Source organism: Manacus candei, unplaced genomic scaffold (genome assembly GCF_025592945.1).
Source record: "Manacus candei isolate 608988 ecotype Guabito, Panama unplaced genomic scaffold, ASM2559294v1 h1tg000049l, whole genome shotgun sequence".
Taxonomy (NCBI): Eukaryota; Metazoa; Chordata; class Aves; order Passeriformes; family Pipridae; genus Manacus; species Manacus candei.
In genome coordinates this window covers 16,004,334-16,021,406 of record NW_026138097.1, presented here as the reverse complement: position 1 = coordinate 16,021,406, position 17,073 = coordinate 16,004,334, and the positions used below count along the sequence as shown (strand labels likewise).

General features: G+C 49.1%; 1 protein-coding gene across 1 annotated transcript; it reads right to left on the bottom strand.

Moving 5' to 3' along the window:
- Window positions 1-247: 247 nt before the first annotated feature.
- Window positions 248-8,858, bottom strand: NRN1 (neuritin 1). Its single transcript, XM_051799115.1, has 3 exons — window positions 8,520-8,858; window positions 4,459-4,603; window positions 248-1,564 (listed from the first exon to the last, which is right to left on the bottom strand). Exons 1-3 carry the CDS (start codon window positions 8,572-8,574, stop codon window positions 1,333-1,335), a joined length of 432 nt encoding a protein of 143 aa, XP_051655075.1. The 5' UTR covers window positions 8,575-8,858; the 3' UTR covers window positions 248-1,332.
- Between the last annotated feature and the right edge of the window lie 8,215 nt (window positions 8,859-17,073).

The following is a 17,073-nucleotide window of genomic DNA, read 5'->3' as shown; positions in this document are numbered from 1 at the left end:
GGAGGAGGAGGGTGGGAGGATTTGCAGCGTATTTTTAAGAGAGAAATGAAGGGGGGGAAAAAGAAAGAAAAGAAAAAAAAAAAAGCGGAAAGGCTCCGACTAAGCGACTCAGCCACCCTGTCCTTGTTTGAACTGAAATTGCCATGTTCGTCAAGGGATGAGTTCAGGATTTAGACTTCCTTGCCTTAAAAGCCCTGTCCTTTCCAAGATATTCTAGGCATATTTTATAAAAAGGACGACACCCTCATTTCAAACAATAATTTTTATTTTATACTTCTGTCTATACTTTGTAGCAAATCTTTTTTTGTTTGGTTTTTTTTTTGCTGAATTGACTTTATAATAAACTTTTGTTTAAATTACATATTTCATCTCTTTTAAAATCAAGACTCTTTTTTTTTTTTCAAAATCATTTCGCTGTTGTTGTTCTGTTTTTTTTTTTTTCCTTTAGGTTTACATTTAAGCCCCCTTTTTGTGATCTCTACGGTTGGATATTCAGGTATTTTACTGGTATGTGTAACATCTAAAACAAAGAGGAGGAAAAAATTAAAGGCAGTGAATTCGGAAAGATGCCTTCGAACAGCAAGTAAAGGTAAACTCTCAGAGATGTTAGCAGCATCCCTTCACTCCTCCGGGCATTTAGACACGTCTTTCTTTTGCTTGCTCCTTCCTTCCTTCCTTTCTTAACTGTTCGTTTCCCTCTCTTTCTCTCCCTCTCTCGCTCTTTTCCCCTTGAGGAAAAATGTTCTTTTTTATTTATTTTTTAAATTTTTTTGCAGTGGAATGACCAAAAAAAACAAGCGACTGTGGAGGAAAGATGAGAGATTGTGAATTATTCACCATATGCTTCACACGTGGACATCTACCTTGGATTTATCGCCAGTGCCTTTTTCTGTCTGCGGTTTTTGTTCTCGCCTCGCACACTGCCACATTTTTAGCGGAGCCCGTGGCTCGCCGGGAGGTACCCGGCCGGTTACAGCCTTAGCAGTAGGTGGCCCAGAGCCGTTCCTGAGATTGCTTTTGCGCAACGAGGGCTCGAGTTTGTTTCTTTATTTTTTGTTTCTATTTTTGATTCGAAGCGTTAGTAAAGCTGAGGTCCGATTTGGGCTGCCCGCCGCTGCCTGTTTGGTAACATTTGGCAAATAAAACACAAAAAAATAAAGGGAGAACGCTTCCACAGTCCTACATGGGTGTTTCACCATCATCAGCCACCACCACCACCATCATCATCATCATCAACCACAGAAAAGCACAACGTCCCCAAAGCAACGGATGGACACTTCCTCTATAGATCCAGCACATGGAGAAGGTGTGGGTGTGAGTGTGCTCGCCCCCCTAGAAAGGCAGCCAGGTCACTAGGGCGGCCCACAGAGCCGCAAGGAGCAGGGGCAAGGCCGGCGGGAGGAGGGACGGTGCCGCGCCGCTGCCGCCTCCGCACAGTTCAAATAAGCTGCCTTGGAAATCGAGGTTTTTGGATTCCCGTCTCAGTTTCTCCCAGAGGTCTGTCGCTCCTTCCTGGCAGTCAGTGAGCGCTGTGAGGGTGCAGGCGTGGAAATCATCCCAGTACCTGCAGGAGGGGAGAGCAGCCGGCATCAGAACAGGCACGCGCCCACCTTCCCGGGGAGGGGGCCGCCCCCTCGGGCCGCCGCCCCCACCTCCCGACGGCTGAGCTGAGCGGGGCATGCCTTGAAGGGAGGCTGGCGCCCGGCGGGGAGGAGCCGCTGGCTGTGGTTTCGGGTGTCCCCCCCCTCCCCAACCCCGCCTTCGGCACCAGCCCGAGCGGGGTGGTGCAAGAATTGCTTGGCTGGGTTCCTGGCGGAGGGGTCTTTGACTGAAGTGGGGAGAGGACGTGGACCCCTCGGCTGGCAGAAGCTAGCTTAGAAGCCCACCGGGCTCGTCTCGAGGGTTTTTCGTCACCGGTGGGAGCGGGCAGGCGGGGGTGGGAAAGGCACTGCTTTTCCCAGGCAGGAGGCGGTATCCTGGAGGGTCCCAGTGCGGCGTTAGAAACCCTCCGGAGGGATCCCCCGGGGCGGGAGCGAGCCCTTACTGCAGAGGCAGGAAGAGAGGAGGAGACTGAGAAGAAGAAGGAATAGGAGAAGGAGAAAAGGAGCATCTTCTCCTCTTGGTCCCTCCCGGGTGCCTCGCACCGACCCGCAGCAGGGCGGCGGGAGGGAGCCCTCATGCATGGCCAGGGCTTTATAGACATAGAAGGGATTATCTTTCCTCAGGATATTTTCCAGCAATTCCCTCACGTTTTCCCTTTTCCTTTCAATTCCCTTCTTCACGGGAACTGGACCGGTTTTTGTCGCCAGGACAGGACCCGTCCCATGGCCCCACCTGAGGAGGGGGAGGGAGGACCTTTTCTCTCCACGTTTGTGTTATCGAAAATCACCCCGAATCTACCCTCTGCCTCCTATTTCCCCCATGCCTCAAGGCAGACGTCTGCAAATCTGGATCTCGATTTTCTTTCTTTTCCTTTTTTTCTCCCCCCAAAGTAGTCCTACAGCCTCTAATTTATGAGCACTCTAAGCTGGTTGTAGACTCCCAATGTTTGCTACATTTGTAATAAATAATGAGATACTGAGAAGCCAGAGTCTGAGAGTGTGCCTCTCCTGCAGTATTTCTGCTGTAATTGCATCTCCCAAAGGAAAATTAAATCTTTCACCATCTTCTTTCAATACACATCCCGGCACGGGGTGAAGGCAATCGGGTGGTGGGACGTGGTCGGGAAAAGGACCTTTCTTGGAAAATAGGTACTTTTTACAGGGCAGAACCACCTCTGGTCTGGCACTGCAGGGCAAAAGGACATCATATCAGGACGCTGCTGCCTCTGGGTATTTATTTCTGATGTAGGTAAGGTAAACCGCAGCCCAGCATTTACAGTGAGGTGCCAGCCTTAGTAGGTGTTTGACTCAGAAATCTCTAGGTAGGAAGAGAGAAGTGTTATAGAGTCTCTTATCATTTTCCTTTCCTTTTTTCCTTTCCTTTTTTCCTTTCCCTTTTTCCTTTCCCTTTTTCCTTTCCTCCTTTCCTTTCCTTTCCTTTCCTTTCCTTTCCTTTCCTTTCCTTTCCTTTCCTTTCCTTTCCTTTCCTTTCCTTTCCTTTCCTTTCCTTTCCTTTCCTTTCCTTTCCTTTCCTTTCCTTTCCTTTCCTTTCCTTTCCTTCTTCCCATTTCATGTCTTTCGTTTTTTTTTATTTTTGTGCAGCAAAATCAGAAAAAAAATATTTTAAACGTATTTCTCTCTAAGCACATTATCTCATTTCTAGATATGAATTTTTTCTCTTTTTTTGTTCGTTGTTTTTTTGACAGGAAGAGTTTTTGCTGGAGGACAGCAACGGGGATACGGGAGAATACCCTGCGCCCTGTGCTGCAGCCTCTTTTTTTTTTTGGTTTTTTTTGGTTGGTTGATTTTTTTTTTTTGTTCCCCCCCCCCCCCCGACATATCGAAAATTCCCGTTTCTGCCTCCCTGCAGACCCGCAGAGCGGCGGGCGAGACTGAAGCTGGCGGCTCCAAGGCCCCCGGCAGCTGTCCTAGGTTTAGGTCTCACTGTTGCCCCGAGCTCTGGGGAGAATTACCCCAAATGTAAGGGCTCCTACAGCTGTCCTAGTTCCTCCAGCTTCGGAGAGGAATTGGGAAGGAGCTGCTGCCAATTTTGCAAGGCGAGCTCTTTTTCTCCCTTTATTATTTGTGTTGTTGTTTTCATCATCATCACTATATTAGTAGTAGTTTTATTATTATTATTATTATTGTTATTATTATTATTATTATTCCCCTTTATCTTGCCCCTTCCTCCTGTTGCCCTTTGTGCCGGGAGCAGGGCGAAACCGGGAGGGAAATGGGCTTTCCCGGGGCCACGGAGGTGGCAGAGGAGAGGCGCCGCTGGGACGGCACCCCTCTGCCGCTGGGTGATTCATATCATGGCTGGGCTCTTTTTAATTACGTTTTGCTTTCCGAGGAATCGCCTCCCCAGCGCCGGCTATCCCCAGCCAGAGTAGGCTGCCTCCCCCGGGCCTGCCTCTGCCTTCCGCACTCGGGGGAACCCTGGAGCCTGCCAGTGAGAGTGTGTCCCGAGGGTAGCAATAAGGAAAGGGATAACGCTCCTCATGCACCTGATGTCAGCACCCCAGTGCAAAGCAGGGGAAGGAAAAAATACACGAAGGAGGGTAGCAGGGGGAAGCCCCAAACAAACCACTCCAGAATCACGGAAGCAAAAAATAAAAAAGACATTGTAAAAATTCCCTCCAGACTTCACTATTCCCCAAGCCCGGCCTGTCCCCATGGCAGTGCGCTTGGGGGGACCCTGGGGCACAGAATCCAGCCCCAAAACATAAACCCCGCGTTACTTCTATTCCTTCCCTCACTCCCCCCACCATCCAGCTTCGCCCCCCTTGCCCAGCCCAGGGTGACCCCCTAGTCCCATTCTCCCCCCGCGGCCCCGAAGAAGAGAGGAAAGACCTACGCGCAGATCGTTTGGAGATTTCTCTTGTCGTCCAGGTCCTGCGGGTAGTTGGCCATGTTATCGCCCAGCCGCAGCAAACAGTCCGAGAAGCCCCTAAAGACCGCATCGCACCGCCCCGCCGCTCTCACTGCCTGCACCAGGTACGCTGGGGGGGCAGTGGTACAGGTCAGCACCGCCGGCCCCCCGTCCGCCCCAGTCCCTCCGCCCCGCCACCCCCCACTCACCTCTTCCCCCCCTTTATTCCGCTCTCCCTCCCCGCCCCCTATTGCATTGCTAAAGGCGCGACCTGGGGCAGGAGAGGGGCGGTGGGACCGAGCCAGGGTCGCCATTGGGCAATCGAGGAGGTGAGCCAGGGGCTTTTCGCCCTGTGCTTTTTCAGTATGGAGGGGTTCGGTGCCCGTGGCTTAGCAGTGTTGAATTCAGTAATTTTTAAATCCCCCCCCCTTTTTTTATTTTTTTAATTTGAATGGCGAGGAGGAGGGGAGGTGAAGATGCGCTGCCTGCTTCTCCCCGGACTTGATCCTTTGTTAGAAAATTCTGCCTTGAAGCAGCAGGCGCAAGCACACGCTCCCCATCGCCCAGGTCGCAGGGCAAATACCGTGCAAGGCGCAGCGGGGAAAAACAAAATTAAAAAAAATATCACTAGAAAGAGCTACGACAGAGACACGCAAAGAAGGGACCACGAAGTCACGCAGGCACCTGCAGGGGCGTCAGCCTGGCCATGCTTGTGTGGGACGGGGCCTGGGTGAGCCCTGTTCCCCCAAACCCGCTGCCCCGGGCATCCCTCGGGATGGCTCTAGGAAAGGGCGCGCGGTTCAATACAACAGTAATCAACACAAGAACAACCGCCTGCAGACGGTGAAAAAAATGAGTTATGGGGTGCGTGAGATGACTCCTGCCGTGTGCAGGCTGGGCTACCCGGGAACGGCGAGGGGGCTGGCCCACAACAGCTCTCCTGCCCGTGACAGGAGCTGGGGACGCCGTGGTGTCCCTAGGCCTGGGGGATGTCGCTGCGGCCAGCGGGGGCGGGAGGGGACTGCCCCCTCCTTTGCGGAGGAGCGCCCTGCCGCCCACACCGTCGGGTATTGGGGTGGGGGTCTCCCCCAGCCCCCTGTCCCCAGGGCATGGCTGTGACGGGGTGTGTGTGTGTTTCCTTGCCGAGTACCAGCCATAAGCTAAATGGCTGACTCCAAAAGAGACTGTTTCAACCCAAATCCCCCTCTTGCTGTTTGATTCATCGCTAACATGACTTGGTGGCCACTCCCCTCTACACACACACACACCAGCACCAGTCGTCATATCAAACCTCCAGCAGGCTCCAGACATTGGCTACGATAGGAAAAAAAAGCCAGGCAAACAAATAGAGAAGAACCGAGGACCATCCCGAGGGTAAAACCATGTCCTATAAAACCCGCGGCATCCCGCTCCGGCAGCTACAGCGGGAAAGGGGAGGGGGAGTTGCCGCGAATTTCTCCCAGAACGTGTCGGGCTGCGCTGAAAATACGGGGTTCGAAGCCTTGCCCCGGGCCAGGGTGGGTGTGGGAGAGGGTCAGGTTGGGGACCGCTGGCGAGCCCAGCATCCCTCGCTCCCGAGGGGGCAGCCTGGCCCTGTCTGCCCACGCCGCTCCCTCCGCACAGGATACCCCCGGTCCAAAGACGCCCTAAACACCATAAATAATTTTTTAAAAAAACCAAAAGCGGATAGACAAGGCTCCTGTCTGGTTAAAAGACAGTGAGATTTCTCTTGAACTAGGTCGTTTGTGTCTTGCCGTGGCCACGACCTTCCACACCCCCGCCCCCACTCCGAGATAAGAGTGTGCAGCAATGTACAATGCAGAAGGACCGCAGGAGCCCTCCGTGACGGATTGAGCCCCCTCCCAAAAGCCGGTCCCCCATCCTGCAACTGGTCCATCCCTCCTGTCCCTTCCACCGAGACTGAGTCTCCGCTCCCTCCCACCCCCCCAGCCCGGTCACCTCCCAGAATGTTAGGGATTTCGGACAGCTCCAATCCTCTCTCCTTAAATAAATAAATAAATGTTCTTTTTTTTTTTTTTTTTAAATAAGCCCCGGTGCATAGACGTTTTGGGAACGAGCCGAACATCCATTTCAGACGAGCCGCTACCGGGGACGGGGCAAAGGCGACAGGCCCTTTGCAAACCCCACACCGACAACCAGAAGCTGATTTCGGGGAGGGGGGGTGTGTGTGGAGAGGAGGGAGGGGGAAGGTTACTCGAAATACTGAAGGAGGAGCAGAGAGGAGAAAAGCCCTGCACGAGCTTCAAAGCTGTCCCCTCCCAGGGCACCGCAAAGCCACCGCACCGCCACCATCCCCGCGGTGTGCAGCAGTATTTTGGGGTAACTTTCCGAATGACTGCTCATGCTCACTCCAGCCCGGGAACGGCGTTTCCCAGCGACTCTAGCTGCCTTTTGAAATTTCACCGTCAATAAAATCCTTTCTCATTTGAACCAAATAAACACATAAGAAAGAAAATCATCCTCCTCTTCCAAACGAATGAACCAACACACAAACAAAAAATGCAAGAACTGAAATCAAGAATAACATCCAAATAAAGCCTTCCCCCTTCTTTCTCTGACAGTACAAAAAATGGCCTTCTGAAGAGTTCAACCTCATTTAAAATAGAATGGCAATACGAATGGAGGGGTTTGCATCATTTAACCACGTTTCCCAGAGGTCAACATTTCATTGCAAATTTTTTTTTTCTTTTCTACTTGAGGAAATGTTCAAGGGATTTTGCCTCTCTTTTTAATTCTCTTCCCCCCTTCTCCCTTTTTTTCCCTCCTCTTCTTTCTTTGGTACTCACAAAATGCTGCAGAGGTTTTATGGAGAGGAGAGTGACCGAGCAAAAGGATCTCTAAATAGCAATGCCGAGCATTTTTTTTTAAATTGTATCAGAATTCCTTTGCAAATATTTTCAAAGGGCTCTTCACACCTCACAGTCCAGGTAACAAAAGATACGCTTTAATCCCCCTTTCCTTAAAGCCCAGTTTTGGATCATGTTCGGGATATTCATATATATATTCACATATAATATATATATATACATATTCATATATAATCTTTAAAATCTTCCTGTATAGGACCAAAGTAGTTATTAACTTAGATATTATTTAATGTCCGTAACTCAAAAAAATTTCAGCAAAGAAATGTTGTGTAAAATGAACCTGAGAGCAAACCAACATCGAGAGCAGAGCAACCCGAGAGCAACTGCATCGAAAACCCCAAGATATTAAACAAAACCAGCAACGAGCACACAAAAACACATAGTGGCATGGAAGGAAATCTGTTCTATTTTAAGTAACAGAATATATAGAAATTTTTTGGACCCGTTCGGTTTTTGACAGTGCTTCTCCGAGCACAAAATTAACGATTGGGCAGTGGGACTCCGCAATTTTTTTAAAATATTTTTTATTTGCTTAATCCCTGCATTTCGAAGGATTTTTTTTTTCCTAAAGTTAGTGACGGGTTTTGTTTGATTTTAGGCTGCTCTGCAAATGGGAAGAGCTTCAAGGTGCCAAAGGGAGCCCTTCGCTTGTCCCCCTGATTTTCTGCAAAAAAACTTTCCACCTATATCTCTCGCAAGTCATTTTATGCCGGTTCTTATTTTTCTGTATCTCGAGGAGTTACCAAATTGTAAGTGGGAAGGAATGCAGGGGATATCCGAAAACCATGATACAAATACAAATACAACCGTTCGTGGGGACGGAGAGAACAGGAGGGAAAAAAATGAGGAGTAGGGGGAATAAAAAGCAAAGTATGAGTGAGCATGCACCGATTCAGGAAAACGAACAACAAAAGTGATTTCAGAGGAATCAGAAATCGGTTCCTGCGGACTCCCCTGCCTTGACAGCGTGCCGAACGGCGGGCGAGGCTGCCACCGCGAAGGGAACGCGGGCAGCGGAGAACGCGGAGCGGGGGTCCCGCCGCCGCCGCCGCCCCGCACCGCGGCCCTCCGCGCAGGTTATCCCGACATTCCGCTCCTGCATGCATCAGCCGGGCTTGGGTGCGCACAACTTGACACGGAATTTGGCAGTCCACTTACCTATCTGTACAGCAAGGATCAGAGAAATATAACTGCCGTTCAACTTAAGTCCCATCCTACATTTAGTAAAACCATTTGCGGCTGCAGATCTTTAAATAGTTACTTTGGAGAACGTGGGGGAAAGCTGAAAAATAGACATTGCCAACAAGTTCCGAGCAGCGGAGGACTTTGCAGACAAGGGGGGGAGACAAGAGGAGAAGGAGAGGAAGAGGGAGGCAGCGGGAGAGGGCGAGGAAGGCTGGCTGGGAATGGTTCGCTCCATTAGGAGGGGGCGGAGGAAGTACAGCCTCACGCCCACCACCGGCCCTGACGTGGGGGGATGACACCGGCCGGGTTTTTTCCCCCCTTCCTCCTTTTTTTTTTTTTTTTTTTTTTTTTTTAATATATATGTGCACCTTGGAAGAGAAACGCCATTTATAGGCATCACAGGCTGGATTTACCCGCTCTCCCCGTGTCCCCCCGCCCCATTAATCGCCGAGAAATTCCCCTCCCCGCGTTCCTCCTGCCCCGTGTGGTGAAGACGGGGGCGGTAGCAGGGACCGTCCCCCTGGGGCGGGAGAGATGCGGGGTCGGGAGGGGGGACACACGCACGCACACACACACACACACACACACACACATACACACGCACACACATAGACACGCACACGCAGACGGAGGAGCCACCCCCCCGGGGGTGGGGATAGCACGGCAGAACCCCCTCCGCCCCCGGGGCCGCCTCGTCGGGGCTGGCCGGCCCGGCCCCCGCGCTGCGCAGCACGGAGGGGGAAAGGAAGGTGCGGGGGTCCCCTCCCCCTGCCCGCCCCTCCCCCACCATGACGTCACCCCCAGGCTGAGGTCTGGGGGGTGCGGAGGGGGGATGCCCGTCTCTCCCGGCCTTACTGCCGGTGCTCAATCCCGGCGGCAGCAGCCCGGCTGTGGCACCGCAGAGGGTGGCGCGGGGAAAGGGGTCACGCGTGGGGCAGCCCTGGGGAGTCGTGGTAGGGCTGGTCTGCAGCTGGGACCATCGCACACAGCCATCGCACCCTATCCTCTGGGGACAGGCTACAGGTGTGTGGGGCTGGGTGAAGGGTATGGGGCTGGCCGAGGCTCCATTGAGCTCTGCAGGGGACAAGGCTTGTGCTGGGGTTTCTTAGTCAGCCTGGCACCCTCATAGGACCCTTCTCGAGGCTATCCCCTCCATCAGCACGAGAGGGACTTCAAGGTGCTGGCATGGGCTTCTCCCAGTGCTACTTAATCAGACAAAACTCCATCCTACAGCCTTCTCCTGTGGCTCTTCCACCGCGGAGTTTTTGCCCCTGGCTCGGCACTGACCTTCACCGGCCATCTGTAGCATTTCCAGGAGCCATGTGGGGCTGGTTGGACCGAGAACTACTGTTTGCCTCCACTCCTCCCAGTCCCAGATCCCCCCTTCTCTGCAGTCCCACAGTGTCGGCAGTGCTACAGGACCCTGGACCAGCTGGGCTGCTGGTTGGTCCCTCTCTTTTACAAACCACACATGTCAGTACTCAGACCTGAATGACAGAGAGATAGCAGCTGCAAGGCTGGGTCCCCATGATCCTCACGGGCTGCAAATGCCTGAGGCCCACGCGGCAAGGACAGGGATTGCATGGAGTTAAATGACAGTGCAACTGAAAAGAGGGAAACTGGAGGGCAAGAGGAAAAGCTTCCTTGCTGAGAGCTCCATTCACAAAATAGTGCTGGTGAATGCCACTGCCTCTTTAGGTCTACCTAATGTGTGCAGTGGCAGCCTGCAAGTGCATCCTCTCAAAAGCCATCATGAAACTCCAACCACTGTTTTCCCAACTCAAAAGCAGAGATAATGTTGGGTAACTACACTGGCCCTCAGCTTGGGCCCACAGATGAAAAAAGGTGGCTTGTCTCCCCTGCACCTTCCCATTATTTCTTTTTGTTCCACCTTTCCTTCCTATTTATAGATCTCCACTATGGACAGAGAGATGAGTTAGAGGACAGAGCTGGCTGAATACTAACCTGAGGAATTAAAAAATAAAAAAAGTTCATTTTCAGCCAGCTCCCAGAGCCAGCTCAGCATCTGGGCATATGGTGGTGAATGAAGTGCAAGGCACAGGGTGTGGGGCTGTGTCCCCTGGCAGCTTGCCCTTCCATTCACTTCACCATAAAGCTGCAGCCCAGAGTAGGGTTGTCTTTTACGCACTCCTGAAGACATTGGCAGTGGCGAGGAGGCTAAGGCTAAGCTTTGCACTGTGCACAAAGTTCTCTTTCAAAGGAAGAAAAGTTTTGAGTTTAAGCTGGAGCTAAGGCAAACCGCTTTTACCCAGCCCTTTGCTGCTCTGGTGATGGGTGATTTTGTAACGCAACAGAGAGACTGAAGCAGATATCAAAATGTGGAGCCCTGCCCTTTTCCCAGGAGGGATGTGTTAGATAGCCCAAAAGGTCTTTCATGTCTCATAATTGGTGCACTATCAGCATAAAAAAGGAAGAGGGTGAAAGGAGTGTGGGTTGAGGTACATGGATATAAACACTGGACTTACCAGTTCTTGGCAGCTTGACCATTTGTGGCTGCATTTGCTGTTAAGACAGACAAGGCGCCTTTGCAGGAGCACCAGGTTGTGGAGGTTGCAGCAAGAGGAATTTCTCATTTCACTCCTCTGCCCAATTGATAACTGTACTGGATTATTTGTAGATTCGTATCTGCTACATTTTGTCTGCTCCTTTTTTTTTTCTGAGGGCAGACAAGCTATAACTTCAGGTTAAAGGTTGGACTGGCTCCAAGAGGCTTGTGTTGAACATTACACTCTGCAAATCTGCTTTGGAACGAACTTTGGGGCAGTTTCCAATGCACGATCAGGAAGAGTTTAATATCTGGCTTTTGATATGTCCATCACTGCCGAAATGACTAGAGCCCCTGGCAATATGGCCACAAATCTCATACGAATGGGCATTTTACAGGGATTTCTGGCCAAGCAACAACAAAAAGACATCTCACAGCTAGAGGCATCAATTACAGAGGAGAAAAGGGCCTGGCCAAATTCCTCTAAATGTTCTTGACTATTGGGACAGTCCAGCTCTGTCTGAAATTCAAGCCTGGCTCCAGCCCTACCACCTTCCCTGCCCCAGGAAGGGGCCCATTGCACTATAGATTCTGAACAGAAGCCAGCGGTTTCAGCCCATCTCAAATAGCAGCACTCTCAGCTCCACTGGGACCTGGGGAGCAGAATGAAGTGGGGACAGTTGTTTATCAAAATGTCCTTTTTTTTTTTCCTTTATTTTTCTCTTTATTTTTTCACCAACATGGTATTAGAAGGAGTCATGTTTTAGAAGGTGCTTGAATATCAGCCCATCTGTAAGAGACATCTGACTGTATTAAAGGAGAGGAGTGTCTGACCGGTGCCCTGCTCAGTCGCTGTTAGGACGATTAGCTCATCAGCACGATTTTGCCCTTGTTTTTAAGAAAAAGGGCTCCATCCGGGCAGCAGCCTCATGCTCCGCTCGTTAGGGTTGGCAGCCGCGTCGTCCCGTGGCTGTGTGTGATTTCTGCCGCGGCGGAGGCAGACGGACAGAGCCCACGGCTGCTGGCCAGATATAGCTCTGTCAGAGATAGCGGCGAGTGCGGTGTGGGCTGCGCCGTGTGCCCAAGGGGCTGGGTGAATTTTCGGGTAGGCAGCCCTGTGCTATTGCTGGCGGGCACAGAGCAGTGTGCTGGGCAGCTGATTTAAATCCAGCTCAGCTCCATCGAAATCATCTACCACAAGGGGACCCACCGCGTTTAGAGGATGTGTTTCTCATTTAGCTTTCGGCTGGCTGACTGTCATGGCTGAACCTCAAAAGAGGCAGCCGGCTCAAGGTAACAGAGAGCTGCTTTCCCTGGCAAAGCTGTCTGCATCTCAGCAATTATTTTCCCCTTCATCCTTTTTTTTTTTTTTTTTTTAATAATGCAAAATATCTCTTCAAACAGCTCACACCACGGGCTTCATCCTTCATGTTTACAGGCTAGTAATAGGGATAAAACCGAAATCTTTAGTGCTGTCAGTCAGAGACTGATTTATTCTAAGCATCGGCTCAGGTTGGAGGGGAGGGTCCAGTGATCACAGTGATATTTAAAAGTCCCTCCCATGGGTGTAGAGAAATGTATTCACTCTTAGCTCATCCTGCAGTAACACCGCCTCTACCAGGAGGTGACCGTTTGCTTTTTCTCTCCCTCACCGTCAGCTGGAGACCCGGCCCTGGTGAAGCTGATAGGAAACTGGAGCCAGTGACTTGTGTCCCTGTACCCTCCTGTCTCAGAGGTCTCCCAGGAAGGAGGGACAGAGTGCCAGCTTTTTACAGTCCCGCGGAGCTGGCTTTCCTTGTTTGTGCTGTGGTTCCCGGTCTTCAGCTGCTACCTTCCCCAGAGGAAGGTGGCCAGTCGGAAAAATACATGCAAATATAAAACCTAGCTGATAAATGAGTAGCTATTCAAAGTATGATCCTCCAAGATTATATTTAAGCAGAAAAAATATGAGAACATACTGAAAATGTGACAGGTGGGATTAAAGAAATACCTTTTGATAACAGCCAGACTTCTAAAGCTTTTTTTGGGTGGTCTAGTTCATTAGACATCTGGTTTCGTTACTGGCTGGATGTGTCTGACTTTAGCTAAGCATCCAAGACCAGAATTTGTCCCACATCTGTCTAGAAATTAGTGCTTAAATGGCACTTCAACATTGACCATGAAGATCATTGTCATTTGATGTCTGTGAAAATGTATTTTTAAAATAAATAAAACTGGTGCTCTGGTTCCAAATACAAAATTATGAAAGAAAAAAGTATGTAGCTGTGTGGATGTAAAAGGGACATTATTGCTCAATACTGAATCTTTAAAAAAAATAGAAAATGCTGGCTAAGATATTTGACACAGAAAAAATGATCTGATATTAACTTAGAAAAGTATTAGAATAATGTAATCTTCAGACTCAGCTTCTGGGACTTTCAAAGGGAAAGACCAGAACACCAGACTTCTCTAGGTTCATTTGAAAAAATCAATCTCTCTGTTCATTCTTCAGTACTTTTTTCTTTTAAAAAGCAGTCTTCAAAAACCAAGACATCACTTGACCACGATCAGCTTGTGCCAGCCAATCCAGTAAGGAAAGTGATGTCTATTATAGAAAGAGTAGTGTTTGCATTTAACTGCATTCCTCAGGGATTTATTTTTAGGAAGGTGCCTGTGTGTTCACCCAAAGCTGCATCTTATGAGCATGACCCCTTTATACTGGACTGTGGCACTGGCATTGCTACTGAGCCCAGGTGGGCTGAGGTAGGTACGTGAGCCTGCGCTGCTCTAGCCAGATGGAGTTCACACCCACTACAATTATGTTTGCAACACATGATTTGCTTAAGATGCCTGTGGATGTTTCAGAAGAGTAGCATGGTTTCAGTAAAGCAGGCTCAGAAGAAAGCAGTATGAGTCCTTGGCATCCTTACCACTGAAATTTTCCTTCAAGAAGCAGAAGCCTAAGGCCAGTCTTAGGGTTTTTTTTTTAGCTTTGATGGGAAGTGTTGTACACTTTTCATCGTAGGCTTGAGAGAAGTATATAGACTTGGAAAACAGCTGTGAAAAGGCTTGTATTGGTGGATTTCCTGGCATTCAGAATTACTATTGTCATAGAACACAGAACCATAGGACAACACATGTTGGAAGGGACCTCCAGAGATCATCTGGTCCAACCTTACATAGAAAAGGGAATCTAGATGAGATTATCTAACACCCTGTCCAGTCATGTCTTGGAAACCTCCAGTGCTGGGGACTCCACCACATCCTTGTGGAGGTTGTTCTGGTGATTGATTCATTGTGGTGAAATCCACACCCCATAAGGAATTGGAAGGCTTGTGATGAGCTGTATGTATTATGCCAGAGCTGTTGATCACTCTCTGACCTCCTTAATAGATACCTTGGCCAGGATACTTGTCATCCTGAGTGCATGATAATAACCTTGAATGCACTCCCATGGCATTAGGCTTCTCTGATTGCAAATGCCAGTAACCAAGTTCTGGATCTTGGTTCAGAACCAAGCTTTGATGCCAGAGTAACAGTGCAGTTGTCAGAACACAAACTGGATGCATAAACCCTATATCCTCAATATGTATCAATAACTAGTATTAAAAGTTGCTGACTTGTGAACATTTCCTGCTTCCACGGACATTGGCAGCACAATTTCTATTGACCACAGTGAGATGGGATGTACCTCAGTGGGGTGATATTCTGATTCACGTGTTTCTGCCATTGATTTATAGAGTATCTACTGCCACAGCAGCTATTAACCTTCAGTTACAGTAGGACTTCAATAACTGAAATACCACTCTGAGTTTTCTTTATAACAGTCAATATGATTTGTTCTAGAAAAAAAAGCATAAATATATATTTAAAGAACAAGCCATATCAGATTTCCAGCTGTCATAGGAAGATACTGCTTCTACATTTCAAATTTTTCTTCATCAGTCCTTAGTCATGAAAACCAAAGTTTCAGGGGAACTTGAGGATTTAGGGAGCAGGAAACCAATATGTTAATTAATTGTGGGTTGATGAGAACATTGCCAGGACAGATGTTCTGCCACTCACACGGGCATTGCAAGAACTTCAAGTGAGATCTCGCTTTCCTAGGAAGGATGAAATATGAGAGGAAGAATGTGTACAAAGGTGAAAAGGACTCTGTGACAAGGAAATGCAGGATGAATCTGTACATGCATCTGCAGTCTGATTTGCAGAGATGCTGAGGGACATGCAACTTTTTCATCCCCCTCCTTCTCCATTATTAGCTTTAGAAACATATTTATGACACTGAAAACAGCAAAGATCAGAGATAAATCTGATGAGTCTGAGTAGAAAGCTTCTTCCTGATGTGAACTGGGAACTGAGCAGAGAAGTATATATTCATTAAAACCCATCTTTCTTCAGAGCCCGCATTTGGGCCACATTTGTTTTGTGCATGCCACAATTGGCACAATTAACTCAAATATCACTTTTATGTGTCAGCTGCCATGCAGGTGATTGCAGCTGGAAAAGTCAAGAGCAGTTCCACGGTGGCTGTTCATAAGTACTTGGAGCAACCAAACAACCATCAGCCTCCTTGAGGATTTGTCTTGCTCCTGAGCATGATCTAGCAGTGCAATAAAAAAGCTGAAAAGGGATGTGGATAGCTGTGAACTAAGACATTTCATGCATCACTTAGCCATTGCCATTAGCTTATATGTATCCAGGATCTAAAACCACCTTGGTGAGCATCAAAGGCCTCTGCCTACTAACATTAAGGAGTTACTTCTCTTTCTCATATTGTTCTTTGCCTGTGCCATCTGTGATCATTCTCGTCTTTGGGTTTTGTATTGAACTGTTTGATCTGCTAGACCCTAGTAATTTGGGGACTGAACCCCAAGGGCCTTGGACAAGCCTCCTCCAGCTGGGGAATAGGCAGTAGCCATTAGAGGCAGACTGGGAAGTGGCAGGCTGCTGTAGTTTGTCTGTCCCGTCACTAGAGTGAGACATGCTCACAAGCATCCTGGTCTCCTCTTTCTCGAGGCGCTGAGCAGGCCTGTGGGGTGCTGGTGCACGTGGTGGCATTGAGGGGCATCCTGCACCATGAAGATACACCTTGGTATCTTCAGCAGGCTGAGCCTTGGGATTAGGAAATCTCCAGATTACCCCATTCTACTGCAAAGACATACTTTTTTTTACAGTTATCTTAGAATAGCGGAAGTGGGGAACAGGGTGGGAGGGCCCTAAAAATCCTTTGTCATGACCTCTTGATAGCTGTGATTACTAACTTGTGATTCTTGGGCCGATCCTATCTGTAGACCAGCGGAGTCCCCAGAATCTTTCTATTCACTTCCAAAAGTCTTTGAGACAGACCAACGCACTGAGCAAGACCAAACAGCAAGATATGTATTGCAGATATTTCTCGTCGAGGCAGCAAGGAGAGCAAACTTTTTGCTGAAGGTTAAAAAGACAGTGGTAGTTCTGACATCTAAATAAAATGACTCATTGAGGGAACTGCCCTCTCTTCCCCTTTGTGACATGCCCACCTGAAGACCCATGATTCATGACAATGTATTTCAGAGGGTCCCATAAGGATGTTATTTTTTCCCCCATTTTTTCTTTTTCTCAGAGCAAAGTGTGATGCCCAGCCAGTGAGTGGCTTGTGCAGTCCAGACGGAGAAAGCAAGCTGTTAAAAGGTAGTGATTGCAGCACTGATCTCTTGCAGGCTCTGCAGTGTGAGGAGGTGGTTCTGAATCACAATGAACTTAATTGAACAAGAAATGGCATTGATTTTTCCTTTTCAGCCCTCCCCATTGCTCACAGCAACAGTGCATTGAACCCTCTGCCCATGCCAAGCAGCAGAACTGCACAGCACAGTAGAATGGAGATTTTTTTACTTTTGTCCTATAACTAACATGTATTTATTTTTAAATAGGGTAAAAAAACAAAGCTCTCTAGGCTTTGAATTGTCATCAGGGAAAAGCATTGCTGGTGCAGTACGAGTTTCAGGATCCCAAGAAGCAGGTTATGTGAGAAACTGTAGCTTGCTCTATAGCCCCCTGACC